The sequence below is a fragment of the Polypterus senegalus genome, chromosome 12, assembly GCF_016835505.1.
Source record: "Polypterus senegalus isolate Bchr_013 chromosome 12, ASM1683550v1, whole genome shotgun sequence".
NCBI classification, from domain to species: Eukaryota; Metazoa; Chordata; class Cladistia; order Polypteriformes; family Polypteridae; genus Polypterus; species Polypterus senegalus.
Window position 1 is genome coordinate 30,283,393 of NC_053165.1, and position 16,882 is coordinate 30,300,274.

Sequence of the window (16,882 nt, forward strand, 5' to 3'; positions counted from 1 at the left end):
CCGACACAGGCAGGCAGGACACAGGTTTTGCCACACCGCACACACATTTATTCACAGTATAGGCAGTCCAGCACACAAGCACAACACAGTTCCTTCTTGTCACCAGTCCTTCTGCTTCCACTGCTCCTCAGGCTTTGTCCTCTTCCTCCCGACTCTGACCACTGAGTGGTGATGACTGGCTCTTTTTATAGGGTCCTCCAGGTGCCCAATGAGGTTCTTTCGGCCACACTTCTGGGTGTGGCAGAAGTGTGGCTTTAATAAGGGCCCTGTAAATGTCCATGCGCCCCCTGGCAGTGGCCCTGCTGGAAACTAAGGATGCTGCCCTATGTCAGTCTGGGGGAGAAACTGTCCTGGAAATACTCTCTCCACCATTCCTTTCATGCTCAGTGCTTCCACAACACCATTCACTTTAGTGGTCAGTCTGCTTTGCAAAAGGCTTTCTGTATCCCTGTGAAATCTGCCATTTTAACAAGCTTTGTGTGTAATTAAGAGCCTAGCAAAACGAGCAATGCATACTTTATCCTACAGTTTATAGGCTCACTATTGTTGCATGTACAGAGTAGAGGTAAACTCTAATTTGCTTTTGGTAATCAAAATACAAAACGATAACACTGTCCGGTGCCATCATTACATGTAGCGACAAAAACAAAAAAAGAAAGAACAAACCATACAATCCAGACACAACAAATCAAGTTAAGTTTATCCTGGACACTTTATGTGTGTAGATTCACCTAATGTCCACAGTGCTCTCTAACCGAAGTCCCAAACATGTGGTGATTGGTAATGCTAAATTGTCCCAGGGTAAGCAAGTGTCAATGTGTTAGTGAACCGAAAGTGGTGAGTACAGCACCTCTAACTGAAGGGAGTTCATAATGTGGATAGGTTGATGGTTGGATGTTTACCCAACATGAACTAAACAGCAAAACTAATTATATATTAATACACATTTTAATACTTTTAATTGATTAGCAATGATTTCATAAATTAATTTTATGTGATGGTAACTTGTCTGCAATTGCATGGTTATGTGTCAAATGTCTCATTAATTACTTTAAATGCCTAAGCTACTTTTATCCTGATAAAGTCATGGAATCAAAGATCTGCTTCTCCCCCTAGTGTTTCTGATGTAAATTATACCTTAAAATAAATTTGCAGATTTAACTCATTAATCAATAAGTTGTCTGGTTAATTAAAACAATCTAGATGAGAACAGGCCATTCAGCCTAACAAATCTCACTGGTCATATCCACTTAATTCTTCCAAAATAACATCAAGTCAAGTTTTGAAAGTCCCTAACGTCATACTGTCTACCACACTACTTGGTCTCTTATTCTAAGTGTCTTTCATTCTCTGTGTAAAGAAAAACTTCCTAATGCTTGTGTGAAATTTACCCTTAACCAGTTTCCAACTGTGTCCCCGTGTTCTTGATGAACTCATTTTAAAATAACAGTCTCGATCCACTGTACTAATTCCCTTCATAATTTTAAATACATCACTCCTGTCACCTCTTAATCTTCTTTTGTTTAAACTGTAAAGGCTCAGCTCTTTTAATCTTTCTTCAGAATTCAACCCCTGTAGCCCTAGAATCAGCCTAGTCGCTCTTCTCTGGACCTTTTCTAGTGCTGCTATGTCCTTTTTGTAGCCTGGATGACCAAAACTGCACAGTACTCAAGATGAGGCCTCACCAGTGTGTTATAAAGCTCAACCACAACCTCTTAGGACTTGTACCCCACACATTGTCCTATATAACCTAACATTCTGTTTGTCTTCTTAATGACTTCTGAACACTGTGGCAGTTGACAGTAATGGGTCCACTATGACTACTAAATCCTTCACATATGGTGGACTTTTGATTTTCAGACCTCCCAATGTGTATTCAAACCTAACATTTTTGCTTCTTACATGTACTACTTTACATTTACTTATATTTCATCTGCCAAAAATCTGCCCAAGCCTTTATGCCTTCCAAATCCCTCTGCAATGGTCAATGGATTCTAGATTATCTGCAGACCAAACCAGCTTGTTACTTACATTCCTATCCAGATCATTTATATATATTAAAAATGGCAACGGCCCTAGCACTGACCTCTGTGGAACACCACTGTTAACGTCAGCCATTTCACACCATAACCCTTTCCTTCCTGTGTCGGAGCCAATTTTGCACCCATCTACACATAACACCCTGAACTCCCACTTCTTTTAGTTGAATGCTGAGCACTCCCACATCCAGGTTTGGTTTGGGTTTCCTCTGGGTATTCTGATTTCCTTCCCCTGTCCAAACTTCTTTTAAGTGAATGTACTTTGTGTGCTTGTCGCACGCAATTGCAGGATGACCTGTTCAGTGCAGAGTTTCACTTTACATTTAATGATGTTAGCATTGGCTCTGGCTACCCATAGCCCCATGAAGCTCACAAAATGTTAATCTGGGTGCATCCTCTCAGTCTTAAGGACACAGCAGCAGTTGTTAGGTAAAGCCAGTTTTTTAAAGAAGCTTAGACAGGATGTTAAATCTAAACTTTATTAATTAAAATTGTTATTGTTATATTTTAAATTAGAGTTTAACACTTAAAAAACCTGTGCTGTGTTAAGCGAAAAAACTGTCAGGGATCATAAATGTTGACTGAAGAGTGCAGAAGAATGGAAACACTTGGAAATATATGATCATCCTGGTAAATGTATACAGAAGAATTGCTGTCTTGCAGAAGGTAATAATAATAAATAAATGTCTCCGCTGTGTTCATGCGTCTAGTCTACTTTGGTTAAAGAAAAAGCTAGTGCTTTACTCATAGCTGCCCACTCAGTATATGGCTGCCTCAACACTTCAGCTCTTACCTATTAGCTGCTACAGGAGACATGTGGCAGAGAAAATTACATCAATTTACTTTGTTTCACTATCCACTGTAATTTTTATATTCTTATAATGGAACCCTCCTTTAAAGTATAAAAATGTTGCCCTGGCAAAAGTATGACAATAGTATATATTTTTGTGTATTGCTAGCTGAAAATCATCCATCCATCCATTATCCCACCCGCTATATCCTAACTACAGTGTCACGGGGGTCTGCTGGAGCCAATCCTAGCCAACACTGGGCGCAAGGCAGGAAACAAACACCAGGCAGGGCGCCAGCCCACCGCAGGGCACACACACGGGACAATTTAGAATCGCCAATGTACCAAACCTGCATATCTTTGGACTGTGGGAGGAAACCCATGCAGACATGGGGAGAACATGCAAAATCCACGCAGGGAGGACCCGGGAAGCGACCGTGCCGTCTGAAAATCATCCTGTGCTAATTTAATATTAATATCTACTAATCTATCTGATCATCTCCTGTTGAAGAGAATGGCAAATAAATAATTACATTTCTTTTATTGCGGAGGGCTGGTGCCCTGCCTGGGGATTTGTTTCCTGCCTTGCACCCTGTGTTGGCTGGGACTGGCTCCAGCAGATCCCTGTGACCCTGTGTTAGGATACAGCGGGTTGGATAATGAGTGACTGACATTTCTTTTATAGTAATGTTTCAGTCATTTAATGAAGAGGTCAGTTGGGCCAAAATGTAATAGTGTCATAACCAAGTGCATTCAATCCTGTTATAATTCACCATTTGACGTTAGTGCAACCACTTTCTTGAATTCCATGATTTTTAACTGTATTTACAAAAGAACAGCAGAAAAGCAGAGGCCATAGCAGTAGTTTTTAGCTGCGATTTACTGTGCCTATAAAAAGTATCCACCTCCTTGGAAGTTTTCAGATTTTATTGTCATGGAACGCTAAATCAAAGTGGATCTATTTTGGCCTTTTGAAAATGATTAACGGAAAATGACTCAAAGTTAAAAAAAGATGTCTACAAGTAGTCTAGAATAATTACAAATGTTAAACACAAAATAAGTATTCACCTCCTTCAAGTCAGTATTTAGTAGATACACCTTTAGAAGCCATGACAGACTTTAGTCTATGCACACAGGTCTCTATCAGCTTTCCATAACTGGACACTAACACTTTTCCACACTCTTCTTTGGATACTGCTCAGGGGGTGTCAGGCTGCATGGAGATCGTGAGTGAATGCCTTTATCAAATCCAGCCACAAGCTGGACACTGACTCAGGCACTCCAGGATATTAATATTGTTGTTTTAAGCCACTCCTCTGTAGCTTAGACTTGATGCTTTCTGTCATTGTTTCCCAAGGTGCTGGTTTCTTGTATACTGCATCAGGGTTTCCTTCAGGATATTCCCATATTTTGCTATATTCATTTTGCCCTCCAACCTCAGAACCTTCCTTTGCGTGCAGCAGAGAAGCATCCCCATAGCATCAACACTGGAACCAGCATGTTTCACAGTGGGGATGGTGTGGTTTTGATAATGTGCAGGGTTCAAACATGGTGTTTATCCTGATGGACAAAAAGCTCTTTTTTCGGTCTCGTCAGGTCATAGAACCTTCCTTCAGCTAACTTCAGAGTCTTCTATGCACCATCTGGCAAATGCTAGCTGAGATGTGATGTGCATTTTTTTTCTTTGTCACACTCCCATAAAGCTGCGACTAGTGAAGAAACAGAGGAAGAGTTGTTGTCTGCACAGTCTCTCCAATCTCACCCAAAGTAGCTTGTAAATCCTTCAGAGTTTTCATTAGACTCTTGGTGGCCTGCCTCTCTAGTCGTCTTCATACATGATTACTCATCATTTGCGGACTGCTTGCTCTGGGCAGATTTATAGCTGTTCCATACTTTTTCCATTACTTAATGACTGATTTAACTGGACCCCAAGGGATATGCAGTGACCTGGATATTTCTTGTCTCCACCCCGGGACTTGTGCTTTTCACAGCGTTGCCTGGAGTGTTCTTTTGTCTTCATTGTGTTGTCTAGTGCACCATACTGACTCTCCACTAGCTGGAGTTTCCATCTATGGTGTATTTATACTACAATCAATTCAAACCCCTTAAATGCAGACAGGTGCTCTTTGTTGAAATAATGATGTGACTTATAAAACCGATTGGCTGTAACAGTGATGTTTTAAGTGTGGGGTTTGAATACTTATGTGATCAATTATTTTGTGTTTTATATTTGCAACTCAATTACACCATTTTGTAGAGACAATTGTATCTTCCTGCAATAAATTATATGGCATTTCCAAAGCTGACTGGACAGATTCCATCATTAAGGTTTACCAAGTTTTACACCCGAATGCCATTCCTGACACTGACTTTCTCTTATTTATCCGGGCTTGGGATTGGCACCGTTGGGCTGGTTTGCCCTCTCCAGGGTGGCTAGATCAATAAATTACATGGTAGTATTAATATTAAAAATGGCCTTTATTATCAGGTGTTCTTTGGTTAGTTTTACCTTGTTTAAAAATTTGTTTTAGAAGAAAAATGAGTAAAACCATATTTCTTGTGTTTACTAAGAAGTAGGTGACTTATTGAGAATACAGCCTTTTCACTAGTAAATGAATGTAAATTAAAGCATGTAATTTACTTTGACTAGGCATGGACTCTTATACAGTATTAAATCAAAACAAATATTCCTCAAATTCTCCAAGTGCAGAGAATAAAGATGAACTGCATCACAGAAACAAAGCTCAGGGTTAATAGGATCACATTATATATTCTGAAACTTAACGGAAGTCACAGACAAAATTATTTCTTCCTGTCTTAAATTCCAGCACTTTAGGCAATGAAATTTCTGTCTTCATTTATGGGTATGAGGTCACCAAGATCTATGAATTTCACCTTTAAATTCCAAAATGCAAGGCAAACTGTGGTCCCACGTTTTGCTGTGCAATTAAAAATGCATACATTGTGATTTTAACCAAATGCCTAATTATATATAATTTAGACTTTTGAAAGCTTTTCTTTGCTTCTCCAGTAGCTGCAGAATTGCTTGGAGATGTAATTAAGCTGTCAAAGCTTGCTGCTCTCGTAGGTTGGTGTTAAAGACTGCCTAAAGCTGTGAAAATAAATCCGCACACACTTCTTATTTTCTCGTTGCCTAGGTGACGAGGAGCTGGTGCAGGAAGTACTCTTTGATGCTGTAGTCACCGCCCCCCTTGAAGCCTACTGGACAGCCCTGGCGCTCAACCTTTCAAGGTGGGTTTAGTGGATGTTTGTTGACTTAAAATACATTTAGACATGAAATTCTAGGATTATACAAAGTTTTATTTATCAGCTATTTTTTTACATTAGTCTCAGTGTTTCTATTTGCAAATCTTACATCATCCTGGCCACTAAGAATGCACTAATAAACAACATGAAGAAAGCTTTATAATTTTATAGTTTTGCTTACTTTAGCATGGCAACTCTGATTATAACAATCATGCAAAAATTACTCAGTCAGTTGCCTGTGGGGTGACAAGGCATATCTAAAAAGATTAAGAAAGCTACAAGAAACCCTGAAGCTGCTTCTCTGTTCTTTTCCAAGAGTCTGTGTGATGCAAGTAAACTGGGCATAAATGGAGACATTTTTTTGACTTAATAACATCAGAATCTAGTGTGAGGGATTGCTGGCCGTGTATCCCGGCCAACACCCCCAAACTGCCAGATGGAGCCATCCCTGCAAAATGGAAGGGCCCCGAATTCCAGCAGGGCGTCATGGAAATTGGAGTCTTTCGTCACAGCCTTGCTGGATACCATGGGGGCCACTGGAGGATGCTGCAGGGAGGCCCAGGGACTTATAGTTTCCTTATAGCCCAGAAGTAATTCACAATTATGGAAATAGAAGAAATGATATACTTCGGGGCTGAAGAAAAGAGTTTTGATCTAACTCAGAAGTGCTAGGAATCACATGGACTGGGGAGATCAGAAGCACTTCCGGGTCATAGACTTTAAAAGGACTCTGGGAAATCTCAGCAGTGAGCTGAGTTGGGAGGCAGGGTGGTTAAGCATCTGGGAGTGGAGGATTGGATTATTATTTATGAGAATTATGGAGAGGAGCGTGCTTTGTGCACATTATTATTGTAATAAATAATTATTTGAACTTTTATCTGGTGTCTGACATGGGGTCTGAGGGTACAAGGGAGCGAGAGAGCCCTAATCTGTCATACTAGCTAATTCAACTACACCCCTAAAAAGACTGGAATACACAATTTGCCATTGGCTCTTCATGTACAAATTCAACAGTATTTTAAGTTTGTTCCTCTTCCTTGTAGGAAATGAGTGAGCAGTGGTTTGGCGAGAATTTTTGTCGCCCAGGTTGCTCTTTGAGTTTGCCGCAACATTTACAAAAAACATGATAAATATCATACAAAAAATGAAAATGATGAAAACGTAACATTTTTAATTATTATTTGCAATTGAGGTATTTCAATAATGCCCATTCATTCCTTGTTTAAACTTCTTCCCTTGCCTTTTTCTTTTTTCTAAAAGCAACACCACTCTCTTTTGTTCTCTTCATCTTCAGGTTGAGGGAATAATAAAATATTAATAATGAGATTGAATAGTTCATCCCATTCAATCAGAATATCTTTGTTCAGAATAAGTCAGCGAACTGGTCAAGATTTACATTTGTAAAATATAATTTATATATAATTTAAAATATATTTTAACACACATTGGCTTGCCATATCCCTATGAAATAAAACAAAATTGTCAAAAAAAGTCTAGTACTTAAGTTTATTAAACAGAGCCAAGTGGGCCATACAGCCCCCTTATCCTCACCCTACCTACGCCATTGTGAGTGAGGCATCTCTGTTTCATGTCCACCCAGGGACACTAAAAAAATATAATGAAATTGTGTTTGATGTGAGAAGAATTGATTGATTGATGTTAATCAATCAGTTAATTCCTTATGAGTTTTTCTTTTGGCAATTAATAAAATAATTTGGGAAGGCGCACAGTTATTTGCCTTATCTTTCTCTGGCCATTAGACTTATAGTCAAGGTAACGGAAGCAAACTAATTTTAAGAAACACAATAATACAGTTAATCGATAAAAGAAAAGGACTTTAGAATTATAACTGCATATATACTGACACAGAAGACAAGACACAAAACAAGGGAGACATATTAACATTTAACACTGAAGATGCTCGATGATAACTGGCTGTTTAGAGCTCTAATTTATCTTGGCACAGAGAAACAGTTTTACAATACTAAACCTTCATGATGTCTGATGCTGTGTGGAGTTGTGTGTTGTTGCTCTGCATTAAAATGGAGGACTCTTTTTGCGTTGGAGTGCACTCACTGTTTTGTTCTACATGGTCCTTTGTCCGAGGTGTGATGTGATGCTGCCCTTTTGGCACAAGAGTATAGGTGCTGATGTTCCCTTAAACTAATGCTGGCATTCAGTCTTCACAGACAGGGATGTCACTTACACAAATCTTGGCTTAGCAGAGTGGATCTTAGAGCTAGTCGATAGAATCCAGCTCCAAGCCTTTTTGGAGAATCAGGATCAAATAAAGTTTTGTGGGCTTTTTTGGTAAGAGATGTGACAAAGAACCCAATGGACACTCTGGCTGAGTTCCAGAGAACCTGTGTGGAGACAGGAGAAACGTCCAGATGGACAGACACCACTGCAACCCTCTACTGATCTGGGTTTTATGACAGAATGGCCAGAAAGAAGCTTGTTCACATAGAAGCCCCCCTTGGAATTTGAAAAAGGCGTTTACAGGACTCTCAGATTGCAATTTAAGGTACCTTAAACCAAGCTTAACACACAGAGTCATGGGAATAAGATGGGGAAATTATCGACTCTGAGTATTGCAGCTATTCAAAAGTTTCTGAATGAGATGTCAAGACAACTTAGCATTTAACTTGATGACCTGAGTGGACTCCTCTTGGGTGGTGAAATATTTTTTTAACCTGGAAGTGCAATGAGCTGTAGCTGTCAACTGACTTTACACATCTTCTGCTGCTTATTTTACATGGAAGGGAAAATAGCAGTCCTTAGGGAAATTCTCACAGGGGTCATTGTTACTTCCATTTACAGTATCATTGCTGTTCACATACAGGAGAACACTGCATGTACAAGAAAATGTTTTTGGTTATTCAACCCTGTGGACATTTTATATGTTTGTAAATGCCTAATGATTAAATTAAAACATGGAAATGAATAATAATAAATTTGTAAAAATCAAAAAAATGCTGATGAGATATTTAAAATATATACAACAAAGTAACAGATATAATGGAACCTTTTCCTTTTTCATCTGGCTAAGGTTACGAAACACAAACAGAAACTTTACAATAATGTACGGTATATTGTAAAACTAAGAACTGGTAGGAACCCATCACTTACTTAATGTCCTAATCAGATTTTCTTTGTGGGGAGCAGGTGCCTCATATATAAAACCATGTTAAGATCAGTCAGTCATAGTCTAACCCGCTATATCCTAAAACAGGGGTCTGCCGGAGCCAATCCCAGCCAGCACAGGGCACAAGGAAGGAACAAATCCTGGGCAGGGTGCCACCCCACTGCAGAGCGCACACACTAGGGACAATTTAGGATCGCCAATACACCAAACCTGCATGTCTTTGGACTGTGGGAGGAAACCCATGCAGACACGGGGAGAACATGCAAACTCCACGCAGGGTGGACCTGGGAAGCAAACCCAGGTCTCCTTACTGCGAGGCAGCAGCACTACCACTGCACCACCATGCTGCCCACCATGTTAAGATTCCATAATACAATTTTGTTTATGCTCAAAACAGCAAAAATGACTATGCCTCATGTCACGCTAAGTTCCTTTATAAATTTCAAATCAACTTAAAACTATATGCTTTGTACACATGCTTTTAGCCCCTTACAATAATTTCTCATCATAATGTCTTTTTTGAATAGTCATGATCTAATCATCACATAAATTTGTCCATGTTCCTGAGTGACATTTTTACTACAAACCATGAGAGAACATGGGAAAAGAAATGTCAGTGAATGTGAACTCGAGGTATCACCGACATGGCCCTCCAGTGGATGCACTATGTTACTGAAATAAGTCTCAAATAAAAGGTATTTTTTCTAAAGGTAACAGTTAATGTAAACATGTTAATAATCAATTAATTATGTGCACGATGATGCAGTGGTAGCACTGCTGCCTTGTGGTAAGGAGTCTGAAGTTCTGTGCATGGAGTTTGCATGTGGGTCTGTGTTGATTTATTCCAGTTTCCTTCCATAGTTCAAAGACATTCGAATTAGGTGAATTGGCAATGCTAAATGGTCCCTTGATATGTGTGTGTTCATTCTGAGATGGTGCCCTATTCAGGGGTTTTTCCTGCTTTTATCCATTGCTTGCCTGCTTGCTGGGCTAGACTCCAGTCAGAATACTATGATACCTCGGTGTTCCCAGTATGTGGATTCTAACACCTGGGGAAATAGGACTATTGACCTACTGTATGCAAACGACAAAGACGCATACAGCGCCATCCCCGCTGCCTGTACTTGGGAAAGCAGATCATAACCTGGTTCTGCTTCAGCTTCGCTACAAACCAAGAGTAAGGGAGCTACCTACAACCACACGCTCATTCAGAAAGTGGTCCCCTGAGGCAGAGCAGGCTCTGAGAGACTGCTTTGGAACTACGGACTGGGATATCCTGCAGGGATCACATAGTGAGAACATTGAGGAGGTTGTTGAATGCACTACTGACTACAGTACATTAACTTCTGTATGGACATTGTAGTTCCAGTAGCAACAGTACACTGCTATGCTAACAACAAGCATTGGATTACAAATGACATCAAGGGCCTTTTGAATCTGAAGAAAAGTGCTTTTAAAGGCGGTGATCAGCATGAGCTCAAGTGCATGCAGAAGGAACTCCGAGTCCAGCTCAGGGCAGCGAAGGAGCAGTACAGGAGAAAGCTGAAGCAGAAGTTGCAGAATAACGGCATGAAGGAAGTATGGGATGAGATGAAGATCATCACTGGCTGCAGCTCGAAGCAGGGTGCCACCATCAAGAGAGACATGGAGAGAGCAAACCAGATGAACAACTTCTTTAACAGGTTTGACCACCCTAACCCACTCTCATCTAGGAGTACTGCATCCTCCAACCATCCTTCTGCCGATACCAGCATAGGTGAGACATCCCCACCCACAATTACAGCAGCCCAGGTGAGCAGAGAGCTGAGGAGACTTTGTGCCAGCAAAGCAGCGGGTCCAGATGGAGTATCGCCACGACTGCTGAAGACCTGTGCGTTGGAGCTAGGGAGTCCTCTACAGCACATCTTCAACCTGAGCCGGAACAGGGGAGAGTCCCTGAGGCTTTGGAAAACATCTTACATCACCCCAGTCCCAAAGGTATCACGCCCTACTGTAGTGAGCTGAATGACTTCTGGCCTCTCACTCTGATGTCACATGTGATGAAAACCATGGAGTGGTTGTTGCTTCGTCCCCTGAGGCCAAAGGACCACCATGCCTTTGACCATCTGCAGTTTGCATACAAGGAGAAGGTGGAAGAGGATGCCATCATCTATTTGCTACACCGATCCCTCTCCCACTTGGACAGAGGTAGTGGTACTGTAAGAATTATGTTTCTGGACTTCTCTAGTGCCTTCAACACCATCCAACTTCTGCTGCTTAGGGACAAGCGGACAGAGATGGGAGTAGATTCACACCTGGTGGCATGGATCGTGGACTTACTTACAGACAGACCTCAGTATGTGCGTCTCGGGAACTGCAGGTCTGACATTGTGGTCAGCAACACAGGAGTGCCGCAGGGGACTGTACTTTCTCCGGTCCTGTTCAGCCTATATACATCGGACTTCCAATACAACTCAGAGTCCTGCCACGTGCAAACGTTCGCTGACGACACTGTTATCATGGGCTGCATCAGGAGTGGGCAGGAGGAGGAGTATAGGAACCTAATCAAGGACTTTGTTAAATGGTGCGACTCAAACCACCTACTACTGAACACCAGCAAAACCAAGGAGCTGGTGGTGGATTTTAGGAGGCCCAGGTCCCTCCTGGACCCCGTGATCATCAGAGGTGACTGTGGGCAGAGGGTACAGACATATAAATAAATATCTGGGAGTGCAGCTCGATGATAAATTGGACTGGACTGCCAATACTGATGCTCTGTGCAAGAAAGGACAGAGCCGACTACACTTCCTTAGAAGGCTGGCGTCCTTCAACATCTGCAATAAGATGCTGCAGATGTTCTATCAGACGGTTGTGGCAAGTGCCCTCTTCTACGTGGTGGTGTGCTGGGGAGGCAGCATAAGGAAGAAGGACGCCTCAAGCCTGGACAAACTGGTGAGGAATGCAGGCTCTATTGTAGGTATGGAGCTGGACAGTTTAACATCCGTGGCAGAGCAGGCTCCTGTCAGTCATGGAGAATTCACTGCATCTACTGAACAGGATCATCTCCAGACAGAGGAGCAGATTCAGCAACAGACTGCTGTCACTGTCCTGCTCCAGTGACAGACTGAGATCCCTTCCCCACACTATGCTACTCTTCAATTCCACCCGAGGGGGTAAACGTTAACATTATTCAAAGTTATTGTTTGTTTTACCTGCATTTTTATCACTCTTTAATTTAATATTGTTTATTTTTATCAGTATGCTGCTGCTGGAATATGTGAATTTCCCCTTGGGATTAATAAAGTATCTATCTATCTATCTATCTATCTATCTATCTATCTATCTATCTATCTATCTATCTATCTATCTATCTCTATCAGTGTCTACAGTGTTGTTTTTATTTTGTCATTCTGGGGTATTCAGTGTTGCTTCATGAAGGAAAATTGATTGATTTAATTAATCAATTAATTTAAATGATTTTAGCCAGTGAAACTAGATTTTATCAAAATATGTCCATCCAGCCATCCATTCTCTAACCCGCTGAATCCAAATACAGGGTCACGGGGGTCTGCTGGAGCCAATCCCAGCCAACACAGGGCACAAGGCAGGAACCATTCCTGGGCAGGGTGCCAACCCACCGCAGTATCAAAATATGCGTCTTCAGTAAAACATATGAAGGAAACAGCACAGGGAGTACCAATGCACAAAGGAACAGGCCGGACCGTAACCCACTGCTCCTCTAGAACCTAAGTGTCCAGTGAAGAGGCTTGTCCACTTACCCACCTGCCAAGTAGAACATTTTGTCCTCTTACCTTACTTGTTCTCTGTCTTTATCACACACTCACAAACTACTCGGAGGCTCTGTGCTGTTCAGATAGAGAATACAATTAACAATAATTCAACATTTAATTCTGCAAGTTATTTTTTAAAACATTTCTTAGTAATACATGCATAAAGAAGAAGCGACACTTAGAAAAACAAAGTCATCATTCATCTATTGTAGTATTCTCAACTCTTTAGTCAGATGGATTCAAAAAGCATTCAGACCCTTTCACTTTTTTCACAATTCCCTGTGTATGCCTTGTGCTAAAATTAGTTAAATTAATTATGCCTCGTCTAACAATACTCAGTTCCCCAAAAACAAAATTTTAAAACAACATTTTAAAAATTTTATTAAAAACAGAAAACTCAAATATCACATTTACACAAGAATTCAGACCCTTTGATAAGACAATGGAAATGTGGCTCAGGTACATCCACATCTATTGATCGTCTTTGGGATGTATCATCACCTTGTTTGGAGGACACCTTTGGTCAATTCAATTGATTGGATACAATTTGGAAAGGCACATGCCTGTCTATAAAAGGTCTGACAGATGACAATGACAAAAATCAAGCATTGAGGTTACTGGAGTAGTGTGAAGAGCTTAGAGACAGGGTTGTGTTCGAAGCACAGATCTGGGGAAGTCTAGAAAAAAATCCTACAGCACTGAAGGTTCCGAAGAGTACAGTGACCTCCATAATTCTTAAACAGAAGAAGTTTGGAACAACTATAACTCTTTCTATAGATGGCTACCCAACCAAACTGAGCAATCATGGCAGAATGGCCTTGGTAAGAGTTCAAGAACTCAATAGTCATTTTGGCTGAGCTTCAGAGAACCTGTGCAGAGACGGGAGAAACTTCCAGAAGGACAATCATTGATGCAACTCTCCATCAATCTGGGGTTTATGACAAAGTGGCCACAAAGAAGCCTGTTCTTAGTAAAATACACATACTGTAGAAGCCCTCTTGCAGTTTGCAAAAAGACATCTAAAGGACTCCCTAACTGCAAGAAATAAGATTCTCTTGTCTGATGAAACCAAGATTAGTGTCATGTCTGGAAAAAAACAAGAACCTCTCTTCAACTATGCAATACCATTCTAATGGTAAAAGATGGTGGTGCCAGCATCATGTTTTGTTGTTTTTTAGGGGTAGGGACAAAGAGATTAGACACAAGTGAGGGAAAACTGACTTGCACAAATATAACACAGGAGTGGCTTAGGAACGACTTTGGGAAAGTCCTTCATTTGTCCGGCCAGAGCCCAGACTTGAACCCAAGTGAACATTTCTAGGGAAACCTGAAAACAGCTGTCGAACTGATGGTTTCAAACCAATCTGACAGGTTTTGCAAGAGTTGGCAGAGAAGAATGGTAGAAAATCCTCAAATCCAGGTGTGCAAAGCTTGTAATGTCAGACCACAGAAGGCTCCAAGCTGTAATCGCTGTCAAAGTGGTTTGTACAAAGTACTTAAGTGAAGGGTCTGAATACTTGTGTGAATGTGATATTTCAGTGTTTTATTTTTAATAAATTTGCAAACATTTTTGCAATCTTTTTTTCACTTTGTCATTCTGAGGTACTGAGTGTTGCTTGTGCCGGGAAAAACATTAAATAATTTTAACATAATGCTGCAACATAACAAAATATGAAAAAGGTGAAGGGGCTGAATAGTGAAGACACTGTATATACTAAAACTAAAATTTAATTTCATTAAAGCAAATTTTTAGCAGATGATGCAATGCCTGAAAGAAATTTTAGGTATGGAGAGGAGCAATGTGGTCAGTTTAAACCTAAGCCTATGAAGCGTGAAGCAAATTTAATTGATGTACTTAATGGATGAATAAGAAATTGACAAAGAAATTACAGAGATAATTTATAAGCAAACAAATCCTGCATTATCCCTAGGCTAGCAGCACCTTCAGCTACTAAAAGTAATTCATACTAGTGTTCTGTTTTTATACAGAAAATAAAAATTATGTAATGTTTCTCACTTTTTTTATAATAATCAGATGTTCACACTATTAGCACACTATCAACTTCCAGTCAGCGTTCAGAAGCCATTATTAAGTCTAACAGAATATGTAAAATGAGGTGAAGCCTCATCTGGAGTACTGGGGGCAGTTTTGGTCTCTAGGGGAAAAAAGGACATAGCAGTTCCAAAAAAAAAGGTCCAGAGAAGAGCGACTAGGCTGATTCCAGGGCTACAGGGGGTGAATTATAAAGAAAGATTAAAAGGGCTGAGCCTATACAGTTTAAGCAGGCCATGACTGAAATGTTTAAAATTATAAAAGGAAATTAATACAGTGGATCAAGAGTGTAATTTTAAAATTAGTTCATCAAGAACACTTGGACAAAGTTGCAGACTTTTTAAGGGCAAATTTCGCACAAACATTAGGAAGTTTGCTTCACAGAGAACCATAGACACTGTGATCAGATAGATAGATACAGATCAAGTAGTGAAGTAGGCTGTAGGTCCTTCGAAACTCAACGCAATGTTATTTTGAAAGAATTAAGAGGATGGAACTGGTGAGCTTTGTTGGGCTGAATGGCCTGTTCTCATCTAGATTGTTCTAATGTTCTGTTAGGAGACTGGTATGCTAGCCATGTCTCCATTTATTGTATGAGAATGCAGGTGATGGATATTTTCTTGTCTGTCTTTTCCTCTTTCTCTTTCTCCCATTCTGTCATTGGGAGCCTATACTCACCCTGTCTTTGGAGTGAAGAACTCTTTTTTAACTTGTTACACTTCCCTCATAAGAGCACATTGGTGGTCACCTCCTTGAAATTGCCAAATAGTGTCAAAAAGCAACTCTGAACTTTATTAACTGCTCGTATTTCATTTCTTTTTTTAAATGCAGCTATGCAGCTGTTTTTGGAGTAATTAGCCCTGGTTAACATAATAAGGAACGTACCACTGTAAATGAGAGATTATTAAGAGTGGTAGTGCAAGAAATGTGTCAACAATTAGGTGCAGGTGGGCACAAAAATGTCCCTAATTCGTCAAGGTATGATAATTATGAAACAATTCTAAAACAGATCAAAGAGAACGATGCAGATTCAGTGGTACTCAGTCACACGTTTATTTTTATAATTTTCTGGGATACATTTTTACCTGAAATTATATTATGTTTTTCTCCCTTGTCATTCCTATTGAACATATCTAGTGTCATTAAATTGTTCACTGAATAATTGTTACATGAAAATAACAATATGTTTTGTTTGTGCAAAGATACATGTGAGGTATAGTTCACAGTAATGATGACACACAATAAATAACTAATACTGTATATGGTTAGAGAATTGCAAAGCATATTGCAGGTAAATTTGTCCAAGCTTATAAATTAAAGAATGGAGAAATCTTATTGATCAAATAGTCCATTGTCAAATGTACTTAATCCATTCATAGGGTCTTGGGAGGCTGCATCCTACCCTAACAGTATGAACAGAAGAAACATTTATACTGTGTGGCAGTAGGGGACGCTAGTGCTCCCTTGAACCCTCAGGTACAACTCCAGACACTGGATACAAGTTCAAGACTTTTTATTGTTTAATAATAATGTGCACAAAGCACCCTCCACACTACTCATAAACTAACCCAACAACACCAACACTATTCTCTCCTCCTCGCCCAGACACTTCGCCCCTCTACCTCCCAGCTCAGCTCAGTGTCTGGACTGGCCCGTAGTCCTTTTATAGCCTCTGACCCGGAGGTGTTCCTGCCCAATTAAGCCCATAGTTCTTTATTACTTCCAGGTCAGGGTAAGCAGTCCATTTCTTCAACCCGGGAGCACGTTGTTTCTTCCTGTCACGTGACCGTGACGTACTCCCGGGTTATAGGGCACACA

At 40.4% G+C, this 16,882-nt stretch overlaps 1 protein-coding gene across 1 annotated transcript in view; it reads left to right on the top strand.

Annotated features, from left to right (window-relative positions):
• LOC120540210 (voltage-dependent calcium channel subunit alpha-2/delta-4-like) overlaps positions 1-16,882 on the top strand; it is a 619,956-nt gene that overhangs the window by 138,967 nt on the left and 464,107 nt on the right. The window contains exon 22 of the mRNA XM_039770774.1: positions 5,988-6,081. Within this exon, the coding sequence (XP_039626708.1) occupies positions 5,988-6,081 (94 nt within the window). The remainder of the gene's footprint in view (positions 1-5,987; positions 6,082-16,882) is intronic.